The sequence below is a fragment of the Glossina fuscipes genome, unplaced genomic scaffold, assembly GCF_014805625.2.
Source record: "Glossina fuscipes isolate IAEA_lab_2018 unplaced genomic scaffold, Yale_Gfus_2 2, whole genome shotgun sequence".
Taxonomy (NCBI): domain Eukaryota; kingdom Metazoa; phylum Arthropoda; class Insecta; order Diptera; family Glossinidae; genus Glossina; species Glossina fuscipes.
In genome coordinates, this window is record NW_023998416.1 from 22,927,123 (window position 1) to 22,949,835 (window position 22,713).

The following is a 22,713-nucleotide window of genomic DNA, read 5'->3' on the forward strand; positions in this document are numbered from 1 at the left end:
TATGTGCGCGTGTGCATATATAAGCCACCCACTCTTATTACCCCGGCAACCACTTGTTTTCTTGAAACAAACAACATGCTCTTGCTTGCTGTCTACACGTTAAGCTTTGATGTGATGTATTTTCATTATTGTTTTATACAGTCCTTGTTCATGCCATTTACCGTTAAGTGTACATCGTTGTAAATAGCGCGTTATATGTTAGCTGTGTGTTGTTTTGTTACTGTTATTTAATGTTCGTGCTGTGTAAGTGAATGGACGTTTACGGAAAAATTGTGACATTCTCCGGAGCATTCGTGGCATTTTTTCCTTTTTTTTTTGTTTGTTTTTTTTTCTTTTTTTTTCTATTTGGATAGAAAAGAAAACTTAAACAAACTTTTTCAAGCGGAAAATTATCTTTGGAAAAAAATATGTAGAAAAAAAAAAAAAAAAATAAATAAATAAAAAACGTTATAAATTTGAATTTATATTTCGCTGATTTCTATTGCGGTTTGATTAGGTCGTTTAAGTGAAAGTGTTGTAGGTAGGATTTGAATTTACTTTTATTTTTTGTTTTTTTCTTTTTTCTTTTTCCACCACCACTTATCTGCTTCAATTGTTTAACTTGTTGTTGTTAGTATTGTAATAATTATATTTATATATTTATTACTTATACATATAACTAAGTGTGTGTATGTGTGTATTTGTGTTCCAATCATTGTTGCTAATGATGATTATCAGAATTGTTGTTTTTGTTATTGTTGCTTTCAAATGAAAAGTTACGAGTGTTTTTCATTCTATTGTATTCTTTATCAGTGGTAACATATGGTTCACAAATGTGTTCAGTTACGTGAAAAATATTGAGAATTTTTTTTCATATTTTATCAACAATAACAAGGTAAATATACTAATAACAATAATAGAAATTCTTTCCTGTTTACATTTCGTATTTAATATTTTCGTACACCTTTGAGAAAAAGAAAAGGCATTAATTATATACATTTTTTTTTTTTTTTCTTTTTTACCGCTATAGATGTAGCGTGTGTACACAATATACTGGTTGCATAAATGTTAAATTTTTGTATTGAAAGGCAAGCACAGGCTTGATTATTCTTAACTAAATTATATATCTATGAAAAATTTCCTTTGCGGTATATGTGTTTTATATAAAAAAAAAAAAAAAAAAAAAAAAAAAAAAAAAATTTATTCATTTTTCATAGTCGATACTGATTATTAACTTATGGTGGTTACTTACTTACTTATCTTTCATCAGCAATTTTTCAATAAATCTAAACAGTGAGTTAATAGGACATCGATACAATATTCAACATTTATGAAGGTTTTGAAGTTGGGCCCGGTCGGAATACATCAAAAGAAACTCTGGTTCAAGTATTAAAATTTTATCAAATATTTGTTACGCATTAGTTAGGCATATGCTTTGGACAACCCGCAAAGTGTACATATCGCTAACCATGAACGAAAGTAATCAATTTAGAAACATGCATGCGTGTGTTTTGCCATTCACTCGTATGTTGAAATCACAATTACGGGGTCGGTTTTTCCCTATTGCAATATACGCCTTCCGCACGAATAGCCGAATAGGTAAATATGGCAATAGCAAGAGGTCGTCAGCGGTCGCATCTTCAAATCTCCAGTGCGATGGAATTTATTTCTTCATAGCTGTAATGGGTACTTGGTTGGTATGTTTTTACAAATCCAATAGACAACTGCCATATCCCTTTCATTTTCCGGACTTCTTTCTGATCGACACTCAGTTGCGCGAGCAGGGTGTATCTCCTGAGTGATTGGTCATTTAAGAAAAATTTTTACTGTAATAGTTTTACTTTACAGTTTTAAGGTGGATTTCAAGATTTTTCTTAGTGAAATGCTTGCCAAGATTGAACCGAGGACTTACTCAACTTGCACTTTCCATTATTATCTGCAAACTGTTGTTGGGTTAGGGAGTAAACCTACACGAAATACATTTCTTCTTGAGATTTGGATAAAAATTTTTTTTTTTTTCTTGATTACATTATCTGAATCTAGCCATTATTGCTGGTGTACGTAGTTGTACAGCGTATCGACATTGATAAAAGGAAAACAATGAACTCGCGATTATGCTTACATATAACTAAATGATTTTGTAACTGCACATTATTGCCCCTTTGGTATGAAGGAAACGCATCTGATGTTCATAAAAGACTTTAAGCGTGGTTTGTGAGCTGAAAACATTGAAGCATTGACATGAAAATTACGGTTTTTCTTTTAACGAAGATTCGACGATTTCGATTTGGATGATATGCGCACTTTTTGACAAAATCAATTTATTGTTAGAAATGTTAAATTATCGTGTAATCACGGAAAAGGCATATGGGAGCTTGACATCCAGATCATGCGATATGATTCTATTGGACTTTTTACTTTTATAGTGGATTGGGTGGGCGCATTGTCTTGCGTCAATAAACCGCGAACCTCTCAATAGGCTTATTCACCAGAATTCTTCGCACTATTGGCGGGATTTATGTAGAAAATTGGAAGAAGGCCACAGGCGGTTATTTATATGCAAATGATTTTTAAATAAATATTGAATGAACTAATATTTAAAATAGAAGAAAATTCATATTGATATTTTGTACCGTTCAACACTTTTTATAAATAAAAACAAACATTTTATTTGATGGCCCTATAGAAGGTTTTCGATATTACCCTCATGTTATTTCGTGAATGGGGTCGATACATGTTAGAAGGGGATATTAATAATTTCGACCATAGTTGCATATTTTTTTAAAATTTTGCTTAAAAAAATTTCATGAACATATCAAAACTTTTTCGTACCTTGAGCGGGGGAGGGAGGTATTTATTAGACTTCAACGCAACTTTTGCGATACATTCGTAAAATAAATCAATAAAGGGACATAATTGTTGTGAATAACGTGAGTCAATATCTCGTGCTTAGCGGGATATTACGTTCGTAATCATAAGGATTAAATTCGTTTATTTCTCTACGTCTTGCAAGTGAACTTGGCTAATAACGCTGAACAACTTTGGTGTAAAATGATTAAAAGGCATACTACGTCAATCTCCTTAGGCGCGATTATTGAGAGACCATCGAATATGATATCATTCTTAGTCCTGACAAAGGATATAAATCAATAGATATTTGTCCACAAAGTTGAGGATTATACTTAGGCATGCGTTGATAAGTATTTTCCAGTAACTCAGCCATTTTACATTTTACATTTGTTGTTTGACGCTTCTTAGAAAAAAAGAGGTAATACGTCCTATATTAATTAAAGACCAGTTGGAGGCTCTGTCATAATGATATTGGCTTGTGAGCAGCTTGGGTGACGAAAGCATCGCCAAAGTTCGAGCGCGACGATGCGCCGCGAATTGAGGTTAGAAGAATAGCAGAGGTTACATGTACATATATATATACATATGTATGTGGCCTTACGCTAGCTACCGTCTTTGATGACAGCCTGTAGTAGCAAAGTCGCATATGTGGAAGTTTGATTTTCTGCCACACCCTTCCTATTCTTCAAATATTGCCCTCAGCGAAATTCTATCTATTCGCACATCTCATGAGAGTACTCCAGGTAAAGAAGATTTGATATTGAAGCGTATTTCGAGGTATTTGAAAAAACGAAAAGTTAGAGAAGAAGAAGATCACGACGACGAGCAAAATTAAGTTTTGCAATAAAAAAAAAAAAAATTGTTTTTTTCTTATTGAAGCTTGGAAACTGTTTACACAACCCTCGTAGTTAATAGATGATGAAATGATAAAAACGTTTAATATTTTTACGCAAAAATTGCATAAATAATTTTATATTTTATAACTAATCAGTTCTCTTTGCTTTCGAATTTATTTTTAGAAGTACATAAAATTTTAAAGCTTTTCGAAAATTTTTCAATGAAATTGGTTTAATCACGCCTATAACTGTGACTAAACGAAAGAGAGTACGAAACAAAGGACGGCAATTAAAAGACAAATTCAACTTTTCTTGCTCTTAATACCCTTACATTACTTAAGACCAAAAAAGTATATATTTTATGTATTAATCACAATAAGGGAAAACTTTTCTTAATCTCACACTAAGGAAAAATTTTGTCTAAAATTAATTTTTTATTCGAAAGCACGCGTACCATCCATCCTATGTTAAAAGTACTCGACAATGGACTTTAAAGACAATGTTTTATTCCGTTCATCGGGCTAGTGAAATGAATTTTCGAATTGAAGAAGTAAAACTAATTGCCCTAGACTTTGTTTACTTTCCAGGATATTAGACACACACTTAAAAATTTTCACAGTCACGCTATATCTTAACCAAAAAGAATCTATTTTATTTTTTTGTCATAAAATATGAAATTATTGTTTCTGCGTTAAGTAACGTAACACGTAGCGAAATCATTTAGCAAAAAAAAAAAATTCGATTTTCCCACTATATTACATGCACTTTTAAATGTTTTCATACTAAAAATTAAACGAAAAGAAAAAAACAAAAAGATAATAAAAAAAATATATAGACTTTGACGAATCTTGTATACCCGGTACATTTATCCCAAAAGAGATTGCAAAAAAAAGCAATAATAATATTGTTCAGGCGTGGCTAGTTTTTTGTACTTTCGCATAATACTTTTGTAGAAATTCATCAGTTTTGGTTGCATAGATATGTAGCCGTTGTAGGCATGTTGTTGTTTGATCATGTTTGAACCGTACTCAAACTCTTTTGCAAATTCGTAGGCGATGTTGTGTACAGCAGACGCTACACAATTTGGTAAAGGTGCGAAGGGAGGGAAAATTTTTAGGCGATGGCTTATTCTTTGCGAATGGAAGAATGTATTTAAAAGATACTGCGTAGTTTGGTAAAGGGACGAATAGACGGGCTAACAGACAGACACGCTTACGTCAACTTAGACATAGCCTGCGAGTTCTCAACAGTTTCCTTCTGCGCGTTGTAAACGTTTTGACAAATGCTTATCCTTCCGATATAGGTGGTTTGCTTTCGTTCATATATTTTGTAACTGATCCTCCAGCACTAGGACGAAAATAAAAGAAATCGACGACACTCACCCAAACATTGCCACTTCTTTAATGCAACTTTTTATTGAAAATGGGCCAAATTGATCAGAGGAGATGCCCACAGCACTACGTAGATTAAGGACAGTTCTGTTTTTCCAAAGGAACAAAAAAATTTATTTTCGCTCATTACTCATCAACTACGACAGAAAAATCTATAAAGGTTTAAGCGTATATTCTATGTAAAAAATCAAAACAAATTTTACTACGCACTACCTACTACCCAGTATTCTTGTGCATCAAAATTTAATTTTTTTGTCAAACTCTTTATAACGCATAAAGGCGAGACTCAAAAATCACATAAAGTAGATAAACTCGTCGCCACTTTCATATTCAGAATGCACCTAAGCATGTCCATGCCCCAAGTGCGTCGTATCTGTGATAAAAATTCTTCCGTTCACAAAGCAGAAGATATCGTCTATAAATTTGCAAAGGAGTTTAAAAATGGCCCATACAGGTCACATCGTCCACACATCTATACAACCGAAACCAAGAATATTTTTGCTTTTCGTGTCTTTTTCTCGTTGATCTCAAACTAGAACAAATATACGATATAAATATCAAAAATCGGCCACGCCTATCCAATATTAAGAGGTATACAAATTTACAATTTCCCTTTTTTTAAACTTTTTATAGCAAAATGCTAGTGGGCATAAAAGATTCGATCGAAACCGAGTATAATTTCCTTAGTTGTTAACTTATGAGCGCTGACGAAGTGATGATTTAGTTAGTAACTCATTCAAATTTTTGTCCAAAATTAGTTATGAGCTCAATAGTTTCGGATGGGTCAACGGTGATTTGCGCTTATTATAATCGCCTGATAAAGTACCAAAGTTTCTGGTGAAATGTAAATGGTCGTATGTCCTTCGCAATATTTTCGTATTACGAAAACGTAGGAAAGCTGGATCGTAAATAAAACAAGCCTACTATAGAAGTGAGTTTTAATAACGTGTTGAATCGATCGTTTGTGTGACATTTCCAGAAAGGTAGCACATCGGTAAACGGAATTTTTTTGGAAGATAATTTGAAAAAAATAAAATGCAATTTCAACAAGGATGAACTAGTCGAGTTAATGAAAGGCCCACTGCTATTGAAAGCGAGCGCAAGTAGAAAGTGTTCCTTTGGCATCAATCTTCTCGATATCGTTTAATAACAACACAAGTTTTCCTTCTTCGTAGGAATTTTTAAATTAATTACTGCTATTTAAGAACCACTCTAATATAAAAATTTCTAAAAGTGAAAATTTCACTTTCATTTAATATCTAATAATTAATTCAATGCATTTCAATTAAATCAAATACTTTTAAGTGGAATTTCATCAACAAAAAAAAAAATAGAAACATTTTGTTTGTTTCTTTTTATAATGTTTTCTAACTTTAATACAAGTATACGTGCTCTGGTAAATATATGGTCATTCTATTATGCTATGTTGACAATTGAGGGTAATTATATTACAACGCGATGGTAACATTAGTGCAGGATGTTTATATATACGAATACAGGCGCATGCATGGAAATTCCCAAACACTATTTGCTTAACTAAAAAAAAAAAAAAAAAAAAAGAAGAGCAAATTATTAAAATTAATGTCATCCATGCACTTGATATAAAGGTATATCAAAAGTTAATGAAAATTTAAAAGCACTCGTATACGTAGGTGCAATTAGGTATATGCGTGTGTGGGAGACGGCGAATGGAAAATTAATAATAATAACAATAACAAACACAAAGGCAAGTCAGACAATACAGAATATAATTTTTCATTGAAACGCACAAGTGTCTGTAAATGCATGTACTTCATACCGTATATTAAAGCTATTTAGTAGTAAGCCCTGCTCTCTTTACTGTAATAACCTATTAATGTAATTGCGCGACGAACTGGTGTAAAAGTTTATGAAGAAAAAAAAAATACAGTACTTACTATCTTTTTACTGTTCACGTATACATATATATATATATATATATATATATATATATATATATATATATGTTTATCTATGTATTAGAATGTATTTGTGTAAGACCTTAAGTAAGCATGCGTGTGTAAATGCGTACCACATTAAGAAAATGGTCTATGTATTTGCCAAGACTTGTATAGAATGTGCCAATAATTAATGTTTGTTTTATTATCGCTATTAATGTCTTTAATATTATTAAACAATATAAATTTGATGTAACTGCTGTAAATACTATAAACGAAACCGATTAAAATTTGTCAATTTTTACAAATATTGCTTATAGACATTGTAATAGAACAAAGCAAATATTATCAGCTTAGCCAACCTTTTTTTCCTCTTCCTCTTCCTCATCGTCTCTCTCCCTCTCTACGTAAAAGAATTGTCCATTCATTTCATGCACAACTAATCGTTAATATTTAATAACGATTTTTTAGTAACCATATGGAATTACATACACATTATACATTCATGGGATTTTCAATGTCTATTTAATATTTACTGCTTGCTTATGTATTTGCCTATATATATATATACATATGTATAAATATATATAGGTATACATACATGTGGTCAATTTTTTTTAAGACCAGGCATGTTTTTCGCTGTTTGCTTTGCAATATTTCATTTAAATTTTTATGCGTTTGTATTTTTATATCCTATAACAGTTCTGATAGGGGGCATATCAATTTTGTGCGAACGTATGCATCACTTAAAAGGGCTTAAGATAGATCGAACTTTTATTATATCGATCGATTCAAAACCATTTTCTAAACTTGTCTGTCCGTCTGTCCGGTATCTTGGGTCGGTACACCGGACATGTATCAAAGCAGGTACGAACGCTATTGAAAGATCGGATCGGACAGCTTCTTCGATCACTTTCTATATAACATGCTATTTTAAAAAAAATTGACAATTTTGGATAGGCTGGGACAATTTTTTTTAGCGTCATCTCGTATAATCGTTACTACGAAATTTGAATCCTTGCATGATAAGAAGGTCAAATTTTCAATATTTCATGGGAAATATTGCTTCATAAAATAATAGATTGAGGAGAAACCAACCATGCCAAATTTGAACCACAGAGGTCTATTTTTTGAAGACCAACGCATGTAAGGATATTTCCAATGTGCGGAGTTTTCATAAAAATTACGCTTTTGCATGAAAATAATTTGTAACTTTTGATATATTATGACTGTAATAGGCCAAGTGGTGTAGAAAATCCAATAGTCGATATCGCCCGACTAGAATGCTCGTAGTTGTTATTCTTTTCTTAATATATTTTCTGCTTGTTTTCACCCCTTAGAACGATTATACAGATTTTCGAATTCATACAAGTGCACACACTAAAGATTCCATCAATCATGTCCGTAGTACAAGACTTAAGCCTCCGTGCTGATGACCATTACGACGATATTTATTGGTAAAGTTTATGTAAATTTTCCTTTTTCTTACTCGAAAGTCAGATATATTTTTTTATATGACCTATCTCTCAGAGATTATGTCACTATTCGCGTAATACGCTAACGATTAGAAAAAAGTGATGAAAGAGAAAGAGATAGTGGAAGCAATAGTTCAATCGGTGAGTGTTATGTCCGTACCGGCAAAGCACTCACTATAGGCCTGACTAACGTAAACTCTGCCGCATTTGAGATAAGAACTCGCAAGCGTTATTTACTCGGTAGTCGCGATTCTTATTTACTCGCCTGTACATGCGGACATTCAAAAAATTCAAAAGACAATGAAGGAAGAATATTGTCCCCTTTTCTATCAATGATATTAAATAAATACGCTTGGAATTAACGCAATTAGATCTTCCCAAGCGTTCTTAACGCTTTCTTTTCTTACCGATGTTTGAAAGCCGCAAAGAAGTAGACTTAAAGTAAACTTAGACGATTTGAGTCAAACGACTATTTAAAAAAAAAAAAAAAAAATTTTTTTTAGAATCACACAAAACATTACCATTTCTCCATGACTAGAACAATCGTCAGAGGCAGTTACGTGTCAGCTGGATAGCCATTACGCGCATGAAATCGCGTTTTAAAGGTCTATCACCTAAACACATTAATTATATACTAAATGTAACTTTAATTTAAAGAATTGTATTCAGGTATTTACCACTGTCTCCAAACGAGCTATATTAGCTCGATTGATCGGTTGTTTCCATGTCGAATGGTTTTCGTGACTGATTAATAGCCTCATACTCAGCTGCTAACAGATTTTAACGCGACGCTCTTTTACAAAAATATTGATTGTTTTCAGTACCAGTCGATATTTGACGTGTTTCAGGCCCAAAATTCTTTTAAAATATGATTGGCATCATCAAGATCTCTAATTGTTAATCGACGATTTTCGAGTGTCAAATCTTTGACTTCGTTAACGTGGCCTACATCAGTAGAAATGACGTCTATGTTATGAAATTTGAAACAGATTTGTCACAGTGCTACCAATTTAGAGAAATAATATTGCTGATATCCGATATACTCGTACAGTTTAACTTGAATATTGGTCATACTTTTTGGTCACAGTATTGCAAAATTATATGCAGCAAAGTGCGAATATCCGGCAATAATTGAATAAAGTCCCTCTAGTTCACATATTTGTAAATTGTTTGCCTTCAATATCAAACATATTTACAGGGTTGGCTATACCTTAATTAAAGAAACAAAAGGTTAAGAATTATTGACGTACGTTTCGCATTGAAAACCCTTCGTAATATTGCAGTATTGCTTCCAAATTTCGTTATATTTTCTATAAAAAATCTGAAAATCCCCTTACTTTTAAGAGCCGTTTTTCCGCAACTATGCTTTAGTCTTGTGAGCTTTAAAGCTTCGTGGCTTTGCTGCTCATACATATTCTCACGTTTTGTTCGTTTCTTGTTCGGCTCGTCACCCTAGTTTAGTTGTGGTATAAGGTTGTATTAAGTTTGGTTTGAGATAGAGCCGTCTTTCATTATATCGATCGATCTCAACTTATCTGTTCGTCCGCCTGTCCGTCGTGTATTCTCAACCTACACGGCTAACAATTTTCGAATTATTTTGATAAAATTTGGTGCATTGACGTGTTTTGACCGAAGGGCGGGTCGGTATAGAAAAAGTTTCGAATCGGACCAATTTTTCCACCACTCACGTCATATGCTTTATCTAGGCAAGTCGCTACATGAAAAAGTAGTATAATTTTCAAACTTGTGGGTCGGATGCGGAAGTTTTTTGAACGCCTTGCGATGTAATCATTAACCGTCAGCATACAAGATGAGATATTTTGATGAAATTTGGTGCATCAGCGTGTGGTAGCCTAGGGATTTAGGGAAGTTATTGAAAATAATTTGGATCGGACCAGTTTTCCGATCCTTTAAAAATTCATTATATGAATAAACTCCTTTCTTCAGCGAGAAAAACTAAGTGTTCTTCTCTTCTATAAGAGTTTTTAATTAAGCCAATGGCACTACCGCTATTACGCCCCTAATTTCGCTTCTCATCTATAGACAATTTAATTTCTTGTAAAATTTCAAGACAATTATAAATGTTTACGTTCTTTCCTCACTAAAGTTTATTTACGAAATTTCTTGATTCGCGTTTCGATTACAAGAACATGGGTATTAAGAGTACGAAATTCATTTTTAAGTATTTGCACGAAATACAAAAAGCAAAAATGAGTAAGATCTATAAGCGATAGTTAGCGATGAAGTTATGTAAATGAATCAAATTTCTTTAATTTCTTTTCGATTTGTGTCTCTAAAAAGAGTGTATGTATGTTCACGAAGGTAATACTTACTTACTTGAAGGTGCATACTTACGTGTATGCGTATAGCTCTACATTAACATCCAACTTACATTGGTGGTGGTCATGTCATTTTTAATATATAGATAAATACTAATAATAATATTTTTTCACTTTAATTTCATATTTCCTTCAGTTTTCAATTTCAATTTGACTTTTGTGTTTTTTTGTACGTGTGTGTATTCTTCACAAGCTATGTAAACGTCAGTGTTTTTATATTTCTGTGTATGTGTGTTAATGTGAAGGTGACATTTATATGTGTATAATAATATTATTATTATTATTTTCTGTCATTTTGTATGGTAAGCGGTTTAGTTTTCATTACGAAATTAACTATAGTCGCGGTTTATTGTGTTCCAACTCTTCTGTTGCCTGTTAATAAACAAAAAAAAAAAAAAAAAAAAAAAAAAACGAAAGTGAATTCAAATTAGAATAATATCTGAAATTGAACAACTTAAATAAGGTCAAAGGGTGTTTTTTTTTTTTTTTTTTATTTTTTAATTCAGCTAATGGCAGATACATAAACTTAGATTCAGTTATTAAGACGATTTTATTTCAAGCTTGTTATTGTATTTTATTAAGGTTTTGAGGTTCTTACCCTATTTCTTGTCTTAATGGTGCTGCTCTCAATTAAAGTAATTTATAATCGTTTTTTTATTACCATCAACAACCATCAAATACGTGCCGTTATTCCGAATTATTTAGTGTCGAGACAATTACCTAAGATTTCAAGGTTAATCGTATAATAAAAAAAAAAAACATATATACATATACATATACATATACATTTCATTCTAATTTATTGTGTAAGAAGTTCTTAATGTGTAAATAGTGAGAGTATATATTATAAAATGGATAAAAAGTTAATTTCAATAAAAACCTAAAGTAATAATATTTTTTTTGTTTTTCACTTTATTTACTTTTCTTTCACTTCATTTTACTTTCTATTACTTATTTTAATACTGAACTTATATATACTTACTTGTATTTGCAGTGTTGCAAATATTCCCGCAAAAAACGCATCGAATTTATGACGTGTAATAAGCGCATATGGAAGCGATGGATATTGACAGTGCTGCAATAACAATACCCGTCATTGACACCTCATCAATAGGAACAAACGCTGTCAGTGTTAATCAAAGCAATAATAACGCAAACAGACTACACAACAGTGGCAGTAGTTCCAGCAGCATTAGCAGTAATAGTAGTGGCTATGGCGGTAGCACTACCACAACACCTACCAATAATTATGAATCACAATCGGCACCCACTACGCCGGTGGCTATTGCTGAACCACTACCGAATACAACAATAGCAACAGTGACACCTTTCATTAACGAAGCTGTACAAACAAAAGTTTTCAATCAATTACAAGAACAACAACAAACATTACAACAACACATGCCGCACTTACAGAAACAACAGCTTCATCATCATCATCATTATCATCATCAATATAAACAGCACCACTCGCCAGCTCCACAACCCACAAGACAACAATACTACAATGCGTACGATTATCATCAACAACAAACACATAATCTAGCCCCAACACAAGCTGTGGGCGCATCGCCTTCATTTGCTGTTGGCAGCGGTGTAGAATCTTATGATAATATGCTATCCTACGCTGGAGCTGCTTCTTATAAAAAGTCATCTGAAATAAATTATGAACGCGAAGCCAATCTGAAATCAACTCAAACCCTTTATGATAACAAAACAATGGCAAATGGGCAGCAGCAGCAGCAACAACAACAACATCAACAGCAATTTGTAGGGATATCAAATATTCAAGAAAAACAGGGACATTTTTTAAACCAAAGATCTAGTAACATTTCTTTAATAAGTAACACAAATACGAATAACTCTCATAAACCTCAAGCGGCGGCGACGCCCTTTTATGCTCAACCGTTTGCCCAACAATACGGCTGCTCGTCATATTATGATAACTTTCATACAAAAGTACCGATGACGTTATCGGAATATCATGAAAACTACGATCAATCATATCAACAACATAAGTTCTATGCAGCTGCCAAGACACAAATTAAAGAAGCCGCCGGACTGACTAAACCCTACGCGACCGGCTCTCACACAGCACAATCATTTTATAATAGCAATACGACAAATCACGCTTTAACCCCACCTGCCTATGATAAATATTTATATTCGCCGAACTCTTTAAGCGCGGGGGGATATAATACCAATCGTGTCGGCAACGAAACGCCGCCGGAAGCGAAAGCATATCGCAAAAATTCTGGAAACTCATCCGGCTGGCAGTGGCCGCTAGACAATGTAATTGCCAATAGTCGCCCTTTGCCGCCATCATCTGCACTACAACAACCTCCAATGCCAAATGTTGGTCATATTCCCACAGCTACAGTAGCACCCACACACGCCGCCAGTTACTTGGCATCAAATCCTACTAGCCTACAGCGAGAAGCCACATATTATTACAGAAATACCACAGCTGCTTATCAGTCCCCTTCATTAGTACATCCTAATTACCAACCACAGCCGTATATGAGTCCACCATCTGCTAATCGCAACTTATGGCATACCTCTCATGCCCTGCACAATGAACGTTTATCGCATGCCGTGCCACAGAACGGAAGCGATGCTACTGGCCCTTCTCACGTTACCATGCACACAACGCCATATTTTCCCACCAACACATCAATAGTTTCAAATAATCGTCAATCATGTTGCTCTCAAGGGTTTTCGCCTCAAAACTGTTACTATCCTTCACGATTGACAGTGCCTCCTCCACCGCCTACAGCATTACGAAGTGCAACTACATACATGCCATCACAGCAAGCTTCCTCGCAACATCTAACTTCTCTAGGTAGTAGTTGTAAATACGGTAGCGTACAAGATTTTACAGTGAGTAATAAAGTAAAGAACCCAACTGATCTCTTTATAGGGCCGACAAACTATGAGACACAACCTTCTCATGGTTTACATGCCCACAACTACAACTATTCATCTTCGGTCAACGGGAATTTTTTTAGCCCAAGTAATCATCATCAGTCAACCTTGACGACGGGTTTCAACGGCCCAGCAATGACCCAAAATCAATCGGTCCACCCAAATGATCTCAATTTTCCACCAAACAATTTTAGCAACTACTTATCAAACCCACTAAACCGTGACACTTCATATATGAATAATCACAATATGGAAATACCGCAACCTACATTCGGATCGACATCAGCCAAAAGTGCCTTACTGGATTATCGAAAACATTTACAAACACCGTCACAATCACAACACCAACCTCAACCTTTAGTAACTGACGATTATTATTTGAATGCTTCAAGGGACCATAATCAATCGGCAAATTCTAGCAAAGCTTTAGGCAATGGGGAGACATCGTTATTTCAATTTGATATTGAGCAACAAGGAACGGTAAATATTACTTTTAATCCTTCAAACGAAGTCGCCTCACCATACGTAAGTGAGGATAAAACGTCATGTGACGACGTTAACAAAAACTTAAGTTTACGAGATTTCATAGCAAACTGGAATGATGACGAGGAAGACTGTGCAGCCAATGATCAAATAATGGCTAATAATTCAAATCACTTCGTGACCAAACCCACAGAATCGGCCGATTCGCACATAACGATCCCGCAGGAATTAGAAAATTCAAAAAAACCGCCTCCAGGGAAAAGTGTTAATGAAGAGAAAAAATCGCCTGATAACGGCCTACTGTTAGGAAATATAACCACCGACTTAGATGCTACAAATCAATATGTAAACTTGCCCGATATTATAATTGATATTGAAAAATCAACAAATACGATAAATAATTTACACCCGGACAATTCGAAGCTGCAATTAAATCTAGACAACTTCGATGTAGAGCAAGAACTAGATCAGCTACAGTTAAGAAAGTATGGCAATAGTACACATGATACAGAAAGTACTATGGCCTTCAGCGAGAACTGTGACGTTGCACTAACAGAAAAAGCGACACATTTAAAGGTTAACGATAATGAGCAACATTTAAGCAAAGACCTTAGTGTGAACACTAGGGAAGTTACGCATACCGTCCTCTCACCAGCATTAACACGCCCTTTGTCGAACGATATCGAGCATAGCGTTGAGCAACAATTTTTAAATGACATTGAATCCTACGACGGCAGTAATAGTCATCATTCTAATGAATCGGCATTTGAAAAGGAATACGAAACTTTTATTAATCGAATTAGTAGTGAGATCATTGCAAAAGAATTTAAACGCCAAGATGCCAGCGATCAAGAATTCGAACAAAATGTTAAAGACTTTTCAAAATTTCATAAACGTAAACGCAAACTGAAACAAGTGGAAGACGAAGACATGAAAGAGGAGCAAATATCAAAACAGCAAAAAATACATCCGCAGCCTGAAACAGAAAATAATTCAAATTTTCCACAGGTATACACGCGAAAATCACGTTTTAGAAAATCTCGCAAAAATATTTTATACCGAAAACGCAAGCCTTCATCAATCTTCTACAGATTAATGCATCCCTTGAAACGATCCTTTCATTTCCATAACACAAAACCGTCAATACGTCATTATTTGAACGAATTAACAGATAAAAACTTGCCCTTAACCAAAAAAAAATCGCCAAAACCACTCTCACTTGGTGCAGTGAAAACGAGGAATAAGCCAAATAGCTTAAAAATTTTATGTATAATGGCTATAAATACAGATAAATTTCGGGCAACATTGGTGAAAAGTGCAAACTCGAAGTTAAACGAGATGACAGTCCCGCTTAGCGAAAATGTTCAGAATTCGTTTGACTCAGTCTATCAGTCAGAAACAATAAACTCGTACGCCGTCGATGAAGAGCACATTTGTACCGATCCACATTGCGAAACATGTGAGGTTATTAAAAGTTTAATGGAACCACAATCTTATGAGTTTGATGTTCAGACCAGTCAGAATTTATCTGACTCGGTTCATAATTGTGACATTGAACCGATCGATCTATCATCAGAATCTTGTTTTAGAGAAAGTTTGAAAACTAATCCACAGATCCCTAATGGAAACGAAAATTCCACCAATCAAAATTCTCAAAACTTTTCAGAATCAAATACTATCGCGGAATTAACTGAAGCAAATATTAGATCAGAGGTACATGAACCTATCATTGAAACCCAGAATCTTGTGAAGATAAATAACGCAACGGGAAATACAAGCAATTTTCTGGGCTTGAACGAAGATCATGATCATGAAGTAGCTGAGGATGAAAAACAGCCAGAACTTAGTTATTTGCCATATAAAATTGAACAAGGAATAAAAGACGAAAAGAGTGAGGTTACGGATGAACATAGTGCTCTCCTCTCAGAAATCGGGATTTCCAAAGGTGAAGGAGTTACTGAAGAGCCGATTTGTAAAAAAAATCAGCAAACTAGAACAAAATATTATCAGGCGACAAGCTTTCTCAATTTGGATAAAAAACTCCAATCTTCTGACGGAAGCAATAAATCATCTTTCGAAGAGTGCAAGACTTCAGCTGCTAACGCAGAGAATAATCAAACAAGTTTTGCAAACAACAAAGGAGATGTTATCTCCACCACGAATTTAAAATCTCCTTCACTTCATGAACAGGGCATTACTTCGCAATCCTTCGATGCTCCTAATAAAAAACTGTACGAGCCAGAGCATTCGCAAGATTCTTATCAATTTGTGCGAGAAAAAGATTCGAAGAAAACACAGCAAAAATTAGAGGACAATATTGCAGCAAGCAATTATTGCAAGGATGGAGAAAATAGTAAAGATAAAGAATCCAATGGATCTCTTAACCATAGATCACCATTACGAATTTCAAACGTTTGTGTTTATCAGGTAGAAAAGCAACATTTTAATTTACATCTAGAGAGGATTGAAGAGTCTGAAAAAATGTCGTCTTTTAATGAATCTGAACATAATACTTCTAAAGTAGCGAACGATTATTGCGACTCACGACTGCGTATTCCCGACCATCGCATGGAAAATTATGAAAAAATTGTGGACAATACAAATGAAGAAATGGAATCCGAAAGTGATAGTGAACAAACAAATTCTGACACCGAATCGGAAAGTAGTACTTCTCGAACGAGTGACAGTGAAAATGATTCATCATGCTCATCAGTCTCCAGCAGCGACACTTGTCAACGTATTCATGACCATCAAGTAGTACCTCGAGATGAATCAGTTAAAAAACAATTTGCCAATGGTGAAAAGGACCAAACACAAGTTGCTTTGATTAAAAGTGGAAAGTATTCAGACACCCACCCCGAAGTTGAAATTCATTCAGAAGCTGATATAAAGGCCGAAAATAATGACGAGCCTTCGAACATTGTTACACCCAAAGAGTATAACTTATCCCATCCAATTGAAAATGACGATGATTCAATAGTATCTGATGCAATTGATGACAACGCCAAACTCCCCATTATAATAGATCATCCTGGGTCCCTCGAAGACATGGAGGAGAAAGACGATAACGACGGAATAAATGTTACTGTAGGTGGGAGAGAGAACTTGTGTCATTCCAATGAAAGCAACTGCAACCACTCACCTTATGCTGCAATTCGTGCTGAGGACAGCAACCAAAAGTTAATTAATGAAAATGAGATAAACGATTGCAAGGAATCAGATAATGAATTGAATTTTGAAAGTAATAATGAACAGTTAAATATTATTACAATCAAAGAAGGTAACTTGCCGCAATACGTTAAACGTGAAAGTGATTTCTTATCCCGTGTTCGCAGCGTAGACCTAATTCAAGATAATATTATGAGTTATTCAGAATCAGAAGCATTAAAATTTCAAACGATAAAAGAAGATACATTGCCTCAGCCAATTAAAAACGATGATGATCGTCTCTCCGCATGTGACGCACTTTATAACGAAGGTAATATTCTAATTAAAGACAAGCTAAGTAAAGACTGGGAAATTGAAAGCGATGATGACGAATCGTATGCAAATAACATGAGTCGCTCCATGAAAAGTCCTGATAATGCTTCGCTACGTAATTCAATTCACAATCAAGATGTACTCGAAAATAAATCTCCTCGGCCTGTTGATGAACCGATGCATAATGAAAGTATTTATACCGAATCAAAATGGAATGAATGTCAAAAAAACAACTTGTGCCAATCTGTTGTAAGCAATGATGATTCAAATCAAAATCAGCAATGCAATGAACAACAAAATACAACAACACACTTAAGATCAGAGAATGGCATTGAATATGAAACGACATCTTCAAGAGTTAGTATATCCCCCGCGCATGTATCAAAACAAAGTTACGCAACGTGTGAGCAGAATAAACCTGAGAACGTGCTGGAGAATACTGAGCGAGAATCAAATAAAACGATGGGCGCAAAGACTAATTCGCAGGCTAATTACGAAAAGGTAAACAGTCATAATTGCGACAAAATTAATATCGATGCTTCAAGTGATTTCAATTTACTACAATGTGGGAAAAATTATAATGACTCAACCGCATGTGTGTCGGTATATAATGAAAAAACATGCCAAAGCTTGACTAAAGAATGTGACTTACTAACCAGCAATGATTCAAATGAAGAAAGCGAAAGCGAAAGTAGCAGTGAGTATTCCAGTAGCGACGAAGAGGAAGACGTAGAGACTGCAAATAAAGATCTGAACGATCATAAAACGTTCTCTCATGATTTGCCTGAAGACACTAACAGTAAAAGTAACAATACGGATTGTCAAAATGTCATATTGAAAGGTGATTGTGCACAGCATTCTATAGAAAATGAAGAAGTCAAATCCCCAAACATTCTACTACAGACCATTGAAATCAATGGAAAATCATTGCGTGATATTAATGCCAAAGAAATTGAAAATGAGGGCCGTGGAAAGGCATTAAAATTTAACAATTACGATGATGCCAGCTCCGATGTGTCCTCTCATGGCGACAGTAAATCTTTTCCGTCGCCCAAAGAAAATGAAACTCTCCAAGAACAAGTCGAAAACGTTACAAGTTTAGCTGATAAATGGGAAGAAAGTGAAAGTCGAGAAAATAAACTAAATGCTTCCGCATTTATTGAGAGTGAAAAAGACCGAGAGGAAGTTTGTGTGCATTTTTCCGAAAAATATCAAAACAACACAAAGTTTGGAGAATCATTTAGAGATACAACTGAATATGCAAAAGACCTGCAGGAGCAATGTAACATACAATCGCAGGTCAGTTATGCTGAAATGCCCTCAAAAGAGATGCCTGAAATGGCAAAGGCATCTGTTCTTTTTCGAGATCATATACAAGAGGACCATAACGAAATATTGTCTTATTCAACTGAAACGGAAAAAAATATGACCTTAAAAATATTGAATAACGATCTCCTTGACGAAATTAGTTTACCCCAAGTTAAGCCAATTCTTAAGGCAGCAGACGAGTTAAGAAATATAGTCGGTTGCAATGAAGTAAGCGAAAATATTTCGAAGGTTAGCAGAGAGCAAGATCATGCAATGAAAAATGAAGACGAGACAAGCGTTATGGAATTAACAGATATCATAAACGCAAGGAAAGCAAATTTGGTCGAGATACGTAAAGAATTGTTATCTGATGATGGTAATGAAGCGATTGAACAAAATCTGCGAACGAGAAACGAATCTGACACTGGTCTGCAATGCAAGGACAAGGAAACTAACGAAACCATTTCAAAATGGAAAAACAGTGAAAAAAATGGAGGCACTCAACTACACACTTATATAAAGTCAGGTAATGAGTTTTCTTTGTCACAAAACGCTGATCGTTCGAGGTTCGCTTTGAGTGAAGAAAAAACAACAAATCATAAAAATGAGAATGAGAATAAAAGTCAAGATAATGCTTCAACCGTAATAAATTTGGGTCATTTGCTACAGGATAACAATCGTGGCCAAGAGGACAGTGGCAGTAATGAATCGATGATCGAAGATTTTAGAGGCTTTAGCGAGGAGAAGTGTTTTGAAGAAGAGTCTCAAGACTTTAGGGGTTTCGATGATAAAACGTCTTCAAACAGTATTCATACAATGAACTTAGATGAAAACGCTGCATTATCAAATAGCTCAGAGTCAACTGTGAGTTCTTCAAGATCTTTTCATAGTATTTATGCCACGAAATTTTTGCATAGCAATTTTAAAACGTCAATATCATCCGAAATCAATGAATTGGAAGCCTTGGAAAAAGAACTCTCGCATCGAGACTGGAATTTACAAAATGACGAAGATCAAGAAAAGCATATGAAAAACGAAATTAATTCGCAGCTGATTGTCAATGACAATGATATGGAAAATATCAAGAAGATATTACAAGGTGATGAAATCGCGCCAAACGAAAGTGAACAGACGAATGCTGACACAGCATTTGTATCAAAATTAAGTGACCTTTGTAGGGCTGCCTTAAATAGTTCCTTGCATTTACCGAATGTATGTACAACAATTGAATCAAATCCTATTGACGATGAGAATGAGGTGGAAAATGATTCTAAGGAAATGCTTCTGAATCGTGAGCTAACGGTTGAAGAGGCTTTAGCTGATATGTATCGTCAAGCTGGGATTTTATCAGATTCCGAAGATAGTGCTAATGAACAGGAACTTGGCGATGAGAGTAGAGATTTAGATGATAAAACCACTGAAACTCAGGATGTTATTCTTATAAATTTACAAGAAATTTTAAATAGCGATAATGATATATATGTGCTGCAATGCGATTTAAATGAAAATATATTAAATATAATGGAAACATCAAACACGTCTTCACCAATTCAAGAACACCAGCAAACGGAACATATCGATGAAAATAATGCGGAAAGAGTAGACACTTTGTTAGCAGCAACTCAAAATGAATCGGAAATTCATATTATCAGTTCAGATTCTGAATGCGAAGAGGTTATATTATTAAGTGATGAGGGTGAAACGGAAACTATACCATTTATCACTGATCATAACCTTTTAGATGAAAATGTATCGTTAATACATCATGAAGAGATTGTACCTGATAATTATAAAGAATTTTTGCGAGAAGAATTTTTCAAATATTTACACGAGAAATATGTACAAAAGAATATATCAAAATATTATCATGCTAATCGAATTTTAAGAAAATATAAAAAACGCTACAGCAAACAAAAGAAATAAAATATTTTTTAAAAGTAAAACAAAAACAACAACAAGAACAACAACAACAACAAAAGAACCAAAACAAAACATTCCATACTAAAAAAAATGATACGAGTAATAATCGATAATATATGACCAAAGATAATTTTTTGTTTGAATTTTTTTTCTCACCTTTTTTTTTTTTTTTTGTTTTTTGAAATGTAACATAAACCAAAGATAAGAAAATCACCTGCCTTCATAAACAGGTAATACAGAATCTTTATTATGGTTTTAAGTTTATTAATTAAACATGAATCTCGATTTTCAATACCACACACACACACACACACACACACGTACACATACATACATACAACATACATAATATGATATTTATCCATATTCTCATTAATATACAGAGAGAAGAAATGATTAAAACACCAATTGATTGAGTTAAGCTAAAGTAAATATTCTTTCCGTTAAGTGAATAGAGAGATTCTCGGAGACGCAATTTTTACAGAAGAAAAAAAAAAAAACCAAAAAAAAAATAGTCGGAAAAGAGTTAAAGGACTCGTGGGGTTTGACTTTGAAACCGACAATAATCAAATACGTTTTCATACATTGCGTATGCAAGCTCTTTTAAACTTATAAAAGAATTCTGAAAAATAACTTCTAAGACAGTAAAAAAGTAAAAATAAAAATACATTTATTGCATTTACATTTACGTAACAAACTCCCCCTATATAGTAAGTTAGTAAAAAAAAAAAAAAAAAAAAAATTTAATACAATTATATTCGTCTTTGGGCGAATCTAACACACCCACTGCCACAGTAATTACAAAAATTCTATGTTGGCCGACCGTTTTACCAGTAAATTGTTCCTCCCTGTCAGGCGCCAACGAAGTTTGTGATGTGAATCGGTACCTGGTGTCTGCTAGGCTGATATCTGCTCCTTGTACATTGAAATACAAGAGTGTGTTACCTGAGTAGCGTCCAGGAAGTATCGACAATGCAAAAACAAGAGTATGTCCGTAACAGTAGCACGCGTAGTGCCGATAACTCTAAAGCCCTAGAGAATAAAATCTATGACAAAATGTGACACAGGTCATGTTGCCCGCTCTTTGTAATAACACATGCGCTTTGTGATCACTAGGTGAGTGTGGTAGTGGTAGCGCCGCAAGATACTTCGGCGGAATAGGCGTGGAAGGTTTGACTACAGGGTGCGGCCCCTTCAGTGAGTATTGTCGTGGCTGTGGGGGGCATTCAACAATCGGAGGTTTATGATAGGTCACGTCTTGCCCAGATGCAAAGGTTTGGACCATAACCAAATTTTCTTGTTTGGTACTCTAGTTTTGACATAGGCGCGATTGTCAAGCAAGATGAAGGGTGTCGGAAATCACTTTACAAATTACCGGAGGGATCTGAGGATCTCGTCTGAGTAAGCTTTATAGATAGGCGCAGGCATTAATTGCAGAGACCCTTTTCGTCAGATATTTTTAAATCAATATTTACTGCCATCACGGGCTATTAATACAATTGTACGCAGATTTCCTTTTTTTTCACATTCTTTCCTTTATATCGCCACTACGAGCATTTTTCGAAAGATATTAGTTATATTTTCCAACATGATATGTATTAGGTCTACTGGACATATCTGTCCGTTTTTAGCCTTCTAGCTTCCGGGTCTGGGTCGTAATGGTATATTGAGCTGAATCAAGCTTTTCCGCAATGCCCGCAATGTTGCCAAAAAAGGATTCCGCTCGAACATGATCTTTGCAGTATCGTCTTCGCATGGGAAATGGCTTATCGTAAAAGTCGAAATCACTTATTTGAAATTTTGCAAACCAT

General features: G+C 34.5%; 1 protein-coding gene across 1 annotated transcript; it reads left to right on the forward strand.

Moving 5' to 3' along the window:
- Positions 1 to 615: 615 nt before the first annotated feature.
- LOC119634106 (putative uncharacterized protein DDB_G0282133) lies at positions 616 to 20,893 on the forward strand (the record flags this gene model as incomplete). The annotated part of the gene is made up of 2 exons (XM_038028051.1): positions 616 to 874; positions 11,781 to 20,893. A coding segment is annotated over exon 2 (9,057 nt), but the record flags the coding sequence as incomplete, so codon positions are not given.
- Positions 20,894 to 22,713: the final 1,820 nt, after the last annotated feature.